Source organism: Myotis davidii, unplaced genomic scaffold (genome assembly GCF_000327345.1).
Source record: "Myotis davidii unplaced genomic scaffold, ASM32734v1 scaffold233, whole genome shotgun sequence".
Lineage (NCBI taxonomy): Eukaryota > Metazoa > Chordata > Mammalia > Chiroptera > Vespertilionidae > Myotis > Myotis davidii.
Window position 1 is genome coordinate 2,534,665 of NW_006285917.1, and position 8,152 is coordinate 2,542,816.

General features: G+C 54.8%; 1 protein-coding gene across 2 annotated transcripts in view; it reads right to left on the reverse strand.

Annotated features, from left to right (window-relative positions):
• The window catches only part of ACVRL1 (activin A receptor type IL), a 21,181-nt gene extending 16,449 nt beyond the window's left edge, over positions 1-4,732 (reverse strand). The window contains exon 1 of one of the 2 annotated variants that reach the window (XM_006757063.2): positions 4,388-4,732. In XM_006757063.2, the coding sequence (XP_006757126.1) occupies positions 4,388-4,407 (20 nt within the window). In that variant the 5' untranslated portion in view covers positions 4,408-4,732. Of the gene's footprint in view, positions 1-3,950; positions 4,114-4,387 lie in introns of those variants that run through there. The other variant, XM_006757065.2, reaches the window with a different exon arrangement.
• Between the last annotated feature and the right edge of the window lie 3,420 nt (positions 4,733-8,152).

The window sequence follows — 8,152 nt, forward strand, 5'->3', positions numbered from 1 at the left end:
TCCCACCTTCAACCCCCGTCCAAGGGCAGAGCGTGGGCTCACAGGGTACAAAGATGTGGGCCCCCTCTGCTCCCGCCTCCGGGGAGTCCCCACTCGTCCAAGTCCTCAGCCTCCTCCCTCTGTCCCTTCACCCCCGCCGGTCCCCTCCCGGCTTCCGCAGCCTCTGCTCAGCCTCTGGGGGCAGCGGCGGCGGGGAGGACAGCCTGAGCCCCTCCAGCTGGCGGCGGGGGAAGCCCGTGGCCAGGGCGCCTCTGTCCCCGTGGGTGGAGGGAGAGGCTGGAAACTTTTGGGAGGGCTCCCTGTGAGGCAGCCCCTCACCCACCAAAGGGAGCTTTAGCCACGGGGACCAGAGCCTCCGCCGGACACTGCTGGACAAGGGGGCCCAGGCTTTGGGAGGGAGCAGAGTGGCTTCTCCCGGGCACCCTGAAAGCAAGGCGATTCCTAGCCTCCTGGTTACCCACCGAGACTCCGAAGTCCAAGTCCGGGAATGCACCTTGTTACAGAAGATCAGCCACCGACACCTCCCCTGCCCCAGTCCCCATCTGTTAAGTGGACATCACACACAGCCTCATAGGACTGGCTGAGTCTGACACAGGGTAGGCCTCAAAGGAAGTGTTTAATTCCATGAATAAATGAAGAGGCTGAGGAGGGGCTGGTCTCAGCCAAGGAGAAAGACATGGGTATTAGAAGCAAGAGCAGACCCCTATGCTGGTGGGAATGCAGACTGGTGCAGCCACTATGGAAAACAGTATGGAATTTCCTCCAAAAATTAGAAATCAAACTGACCCAGTGATCCCACTTCTAGGAATGTGTCCTAAGAATACAGAAACACCAATCAGAGAGAATATATATATATATATACCCCTGTGTTCAAAGCAGCACAATTCACCATAGCTAAGATCTGGAAACAGCCCAAGTGCCCATCAGCAGATGAGTGGATTAAAAAGGCCGTGGTACATTTACACCAGGGAATACTATGCAGCTGTAAAAAAGAAGGATCTTTCACCCTTTGAGACAGATGGAGGGACCTGGAGAGTATCATGCTAAGTGAAATAAGTCAGTCAGAGAAAGACAAGTATCACATGATCTCACTCATATGTGGAATCTAATGAACAAAATAAACCGCCAAACAAAATAGGTCCAGAGGTGAGGAAGCATGGCACAGACTGATGGATCTCAGAGGGAAGGGGGGGGGAGGTTGGGCAGAGAATAACCAAAGAATTTATATGCACACTAGAGGCCCAATGCATGAAATTTGTGCAGGGTCCCCTCAGCCCAGCCTGTGCCTCTTGCAACCCCTCGCTCCTAACTGCCCACCTGCTTGCTCCTTACCGCTTGGCTCACTGCTCCTTAGCACTGCCGCAGAGGCAGGAGAGGCTCCCGCCACCACTGCTGTGCTCGCCAGCCGTGAGCCCGGCTTCTGGCTGAGTGGTGCTCCAGCTGTGGGAGCGCACTGACCATCAGCGGGCAGCTCCTGCATTGAGCATTCTGGTCATTCTGCCTTAAGGGTTGCTGGGCTTTTATTATATAGACTAGAGGCCCAGTGCATGAAAATTCATGCACTCAGGACAGGGTCCCTCAGCCCAGCCTGCACCCTCTCACAGTCCTGGAGCCTTCAGGGGATGTCCAACTGATGGCATCCTCTGCAGGAGGTGACCGGGCAGGCTGATCAGGGGACAGCGCTGGCTGGTGAGTGGCCGGCCCTGCTCCCTCCCCCCGATCGCCTCTCCACCACTGCTGGTCACTGCCACCGCCTGCCCCCCATCACCCCTCCACTGCTGCTGGTTGCTGCCACTCCCCAATCGCTGTCCCGTCCCTCTGCCCACTGGCATGCACCTTGGCTGACCTGGTGCCTCCTGCTCGCCGGCCTTGTCCCCCACCAACTGGTCATTCTGCCACTCAGTTGATTTGCATATTAAGCTTTTATTATATAGGACTAGGGACCCAGTGCACCAATTTATGCACCTTGAAAGGAACTGTGGGCCGCAAGGCTGTGGTGGGCACAGGGGCGAGTCTCGGCCCATCCTCCATGCCCCAGCCCAGCCCCTCCCTTCATGGCCCTTGGCCCCCTCTCTGCCAGCAGCCCTGCTCTCGCTGCTGCCACTCCCATGCACTGATGGTGCCAGCCCCACTCATACCCGCTGATGGCAAGGAGCAATTGGGGCTGACGCCAGCAGTGGGTGCAAGTGTGGCTGGCGCCATTAGCAGGTGTTAGCGGCAGTTGCGGCCCCAATCACCCCTCAGGAGCAAGGGGAGGTGGAGAAGCCTTCAGGAGTGATCAGGGCCAGCAGCCGCCACTTACACCCACTGACAATGAAGAGCAATCAGGACCAGTGCCAGGTGCCGGCAGCAGGTGCGAGTGGCAGCTCCAGCACCAGCAGTGGGTGTGAGTGGGACCATTGCCGGCAGTGGGTGCAAGAGGCGACTGCCGGCCCCGATCGCCCCTCAGGAGCAGGGAGAGGTGGAGAAGCTCTGAGAGGCGATCGGGGCCGGCAGCCACCACTTGTACCCACTGATGGTGCTGAGCAATCGGGGCCAGCGCTGGGCACCGGCAGCAGTGCGAGCGGCAGCTCCAGCACTGGCAGTGGGTGTGAGCGCCAGGCAGGACCACAGGACACAGGAGCAAAGAATTTCAAGTAGCCATCAGAGGCTCGCCCCAATAACAGCGACCAGTGTCCCACCCTGGTCTGGCACCCTCACTCACCTGTTCCACCATCCCACCACGACCCACACCTGCCATGTTCTGTGGTCAGCACACATCATAGTGACCAGTTGTTCGGTTGTTCTGTCATTCAGTCTATTTGCATATTAGGGTTTTATATATATAGATATGCATAATCAATGGGCATAGACAATAGTGTGGTGAAGGCCTGTGGTGGGGTGGGAACTGGGTGGAGGAGGGCAATGGGGGAAAATGGGAGACATCTGTAATACTCTCAAAAACAAAGATTTAAAACAGGAGCAGACCTCTAAGATGTCTTGCTCTAATATGGAGATTCTGTAAGATGGGCAAGGGACCCCCACCCTTTGACGGCAATGGAGACTCGGGGAGACAATAGCTAAAGGCATCAATTGTTGACTGACCTCACTTCCTTTGCTGCAACCCACCAGAACCAAGGCACACCCAAATTTCAGTGTCAGGACAGACCCGTGTCCTGCAGCCAATAGGAAGTACTATAGGATTACAGTGTCTGCTCTTTCAGATTATAGCGGCCACTTGGCACTCTATTAGCTAGGGACACGAGCGTGTGGCCGCGCGGCCGTCTTTTATACCCACTCTCTCCCCTGCCCTGCCATGGCTTCTGATAAACCTCTCCCAGCCCCAGCCCACGGATCTCTGTCCTGGGACGTGGAAGTCGGGCTTTCCCAAGGGAAGCGTTCATTCTGAGACACACCCTGAGAACAGAAACATCACCGTGGACCGGAGCTGAGAGTCGCCAATGTGAGTCAGTGGGGGTGGGGGACTTTATCTGGAAACGGTCCATGAAATAGATAAAAGTAGAGCACTTTTGGAGGAGGAAGACAGGGCCGGATGGGGGATGGGCTGCTCATCAGTGCTGGAGTCTACACTCCCCACCCCCTCGGCCCCCAGGCATTGAGTCCTCTGGACACTGATTCATGCTCTTGGGAGCTTCTTGTGAAACTCATGGCTTCCACAGCACGCAGAGAGGCTGGGGCAGGCATCCCAGGAGGGACAGAGCTGGAGAAAACAGTGGAGGCTGAGCCCAATGAGGAAAGGGAAAAGGAATTGCAGACTGCGTCCAAGTCTACAAGAATTAATTACACAGAAGGACCAGCTGTTCCCCATAATCAGCGAGGACAGAACAAGAGGAAACAGGCCTGAAGGACTGAGATTTAAATTTAGATGCTCGGAAGGATTTCCCAGCAGCGTGAAGCAGAGGCCTGCTCCTGGGAAGAGTGTGTGGGTGAAACCTCAAGCGGATTCTCACCTATGGAAGGCAGGTGCCCCGGAGCTGGCACGAAGGCAGAGGAATGAACAACTTGATTTTTCAGGACCAGCGATGAGTGTTGAGTTTGAGTATCGCCTTTGCCACCCAGGCAGGGCCAACTCCCCGGTTTTCAACCTCTGTAGATGCAGGGCGCCCCATGCCATTTAATGCTCTGCTGCTGCCATCTTGAAATTCTTAATAATATGTTTGAACAAAGGGCAGCGTTTTCATTTTGTGCTGGGCCCCACGGATTACGTAGCCGGTTCTGCTCCAGGATGAGTGGGAAGGAAAAGCAGGGGAGGAAGTTAGCAGAGGGAGGGCAGAGTGGGAGATTTAGGTCAGACAGCCTAGGGATGCTCAGATGAGAGACATGAACAGAACAGGGTACCCGAGGAGGAAGAACCGCGTCTCCTTTGGGGGAGAAGGGAGGCAGATACCTGTGAAGTCCATGTTCCATCTCTTCCACACAGAGGGGGGAACCCCAGCTTTGTGGGCTGGATGCAGCTACGTTCTGCCTGGAGGAAGAAGTGGCCCCCTCCGTCTCCTGCAGCTCAGGGCAGGAGGTGCCACGGTGCCCTGGGTTCCAGGCCTGGATCCAGCTCTCTGGGCCTCAGTTGCTTCCTCTGACCACCGAGGTGTTTACACTGGAGAGTTGCAAAGATCCTTCCCAGCCTTGTATGATCTTCTTTGACTCTAAGATTTGGGAAACTACCCGGTCTTCAGGCCCTGTCACCACAGCTCAGTGTGGCTAGCGCTAAGGTTTGGGGAGGGTGTGGACAGCCCAGCACCTTAGGAAGAGGCTGGCAGACAGGGGCCCGATTGGGTGAGCCACCCAGTCACTTTCCTGCTCCTCTCCGGCTCCTCCAGGATGTCCTACAGGGCTCATCCGCTCCTGGCCCACCCCTGAGCCCTGGGATGACTCATCTCAGGATGGGGCCTCTTGAGGAAGGGCTGGCATGTCAGGGCAGGAGTCTGAGATTGCACGGTGCCCACACAATGCCTCGGGGTGGGTTGGCCTGCAGCCTGGGCTCTGATGAAATGCTGCTCCAGGACGGCCTCCTCCCTGAAGCCCAGCGACCTCTGGAATGTCCCTCCCCACAGGCCGCTCGCCTCCAGGCTCTGACTCTCCCCTACCCCACTGGTCCGCCGGAGAGGAGGGGAAGAGGCCACTTGGAGTTGGAGGCGCCATGTGTGCACATCAGCTCCCATACCTGTAAGGAAGGGCTGGTGATACCGCCTCTGCCAATTCTCAGAATAAAAACAAAACATCTGGGAGCGTCCTCTACCAGCTGACAACCCACACGGATGTTCGGTTTGTTCTGAGGGAGGGAGGCCCAGCTGTGGGACAGGAGAAAGAGCATGAAGCTAGAGTCAGGAGACCAGAGGTCTGGCTGTGTGACGGGGCCTCTGTTTCTTACCTGCTCAGAAATGCGGGCTGAATGGTGCCTCTCCTACTAAAAGCTGCCTGAGGGCCTTGTTATACAGATGAGCATGTCGCTACCACAGTGGACTTCGAAGTATGAAGCAGCCATTCTGAAAAAATATTCAAGGCATTCCTAATAAACACAGGGTAAGAATAAATAAATACATGAAATTCTCAAGGTTTCAGCTATTCATTTCTCGGACATTTACCTCGATAACCTAAGTAACGTTTACAATGCTATTTCCAGATGTTGTTCAGCTTTGTTGAAGTATAATTGATAAATAACATTGCAAGATATCTAAAGTATACATCACAATGACTTGATATACGTATACATTGCTGTTGTTAATCCTCACCTGAGGATTTTTCCCGTTGTTTTTCAGAGAGATTGGAAGGAAGGGAAGGCGGGAGGGAAGGAGGAAGAGGGGGAAGAGAGAGAAAGAGAGAGAAACATCCATAGGAGAGAGACACATTGACCCGTTGCCTCCTGCATGCTCCCGACTGGGGCTGGGGAGTGAACCTGCAACCCAAGTATGTGCCCTTGATCAGGAATTGAACCTGAGGCCCTTGGGTGGTTGGGCCATTCTCCTGACCACTGAACCACACCGGCCAGGGCTTGTGTGTGTGTGAACATTTAAGTACTACTCTCTAAGCTAATTTCAGTTATACAATACAGTGAGTCACCATGTTTTACATTACATTCTGAGATCTTATTCATCTTATAGCCGAAAGCTTGTACCCTTTTCACATTTCCTAGTTCCTCCATTCATCCACCCCCAGCTCCTGGCAACCATTTGTTTGTTTTGTTAATCCTCACCCGAGGATATTTTTCCATTGATTTTTAGAGAGAGTGGAAGGGATGGGGAGAGACAGAGAGAGAGAAGCATCGATGTGAGAGAGATATATCCATTGGTTGCCTTCTGCATGCACCCCGACCAGGGCGGGGGATTAAACCTGCAACCGAGGTACATACCGCCCACCGGAATCGAACCTGGGACCCTTCAGTCCTTGGGCCAACGCTCAATCCACTGAGCCAAACCATCTAGGGTGGCAACCATTTTTAAAAACTCTATTTCTATGGGTATGACTTTTTTTTACACTCCATATATAAGGGATACCATGTACTATTTGTCTTGCTGCTATTTATAGATTTTAAAACTTCATAATTTAGGTCATTTAGTTTCTCTTCCTCCTAATTATTTATTGTTATGTTGTTATTTTGTAATAATACCCCTTTAGTTCCTGTTCTATTAGGGTCACATGGTATCCCTTGACCCTTCCCTAATTAAGCATAGTGCCCCTCCCCGCCCCCACCCTTCCCTAGAGCTGCAATTTTGTGCAAAAAAGGAACATGTGCCAATTAGCTGAGGCACACAGTCCCCACTCAGGATGGTGGGATGCCTGCAGGGCCTGATGAGCACTTTGGATGGCACAGCAGTTCCTAGAGGCACCCAGACTTTTGTCCACTAAAGAAAAGCAGGGCCTGCGTTTGCTGGGGTGAGGGTGGCCCGCGTTGGCCGGCAGGGGTGTGGGGGTCTGGTAGGCTCCGGGGTGGTGCTGAACAGACCCTTGCAGCTTGGGGACAGAGTCTGAGGGGCTACGGGGACTATTCCCAATGGGGAGGGCTTGGCATTTGGACAGGATGAGGTTCCCCGGATTGAGGGCAGGTCCTGGCCCTGGCTGGGAGGCAGAGCCTTTGACCGAGGGGCAGCTGGCTGGGCGAGGCCAGAGGCCGGCGGGATTTCCTCTAGCTCCAGGCACTCGAGGGGTGGGACCAGCTTGCTGGAGCTGGACACAGGAACCTGCCTTTGTTTCCAGCTTGAGGGGAAATGCCATAATCCTGCCCACTTCCCACCCCGCCAGCACCCGTGCCCAGGCTCTGCCCTTCCCGGCACCAGAGGGCGCGGTACTGAGGGTCTACAGCATTCTCTTAACCTCCAGAGCCCCCCATCCACTGGCCTCTGTTCCTCATCCCCCGAAGGCAAATCCCTGGCCCGGGAGCAGGAGGCGGGTCAGATTTGGTGTCCAAGGCTGGTTTGGAGTAAATCGTCACAAAACAGCTTAGGTTTCAACCTGCTCACCTTTCTCCTCTTCCTCAGAGGGACCTGACTTTTCACAGCGGAAGACGGTACCTAGGCCTAAAGGGAGGACTTGTGGGCAGGCCTGGCCCTCCCCCAGCCCCCTCACTCCTGCTGCACGTGGTCAGACAGACTCTGACATGTCAACGGAAGTCACACAGGCGATGTGCTGAGTGGATGACCAGGGGAATGCAAAGTGTTGGGGAGCAGAGGGGACAGAAGGACAGGCTGGACCAGGAGCCCCAGGCAGTGGGCGGGGAGTGAGGGGGACCCTGTCTTTATTTTTTCCTGGTCAGTGAGTCTATGTGCTGTGTACCTGTGTGAGGGTTTAGGGGTGCTTGTGTGTGTGGCCTCTCTGGCTGTGACTATGAGTTCATGGGCCAATGGGCCTGTGTGTTCTTCTGTGCCAGGAGCCTGATGGTCCCTGTGGGACCCTGGCTGACCATGTGTCTACATGTGACACTGCCTGTGTCACTGTGGTCAAAGCCTCACAGTCCATCCAACCCCAAGCCTTACCCTCAAGTCCTCCCTTCAGATTTAGTATCTTCCTTAACCATGAAAAGGCTTGATCCCTCTGAGAAAGGGAGAGCAGCGAGCGAGTCTGAAAATCTGCATGAACCCTGGCCAGATGGGTTTCTCAGCATAGCTGGCTGACATCTGATAGGGCCGGCGAAGGGTCCTGAGAGATGGGGGTGAGGGAG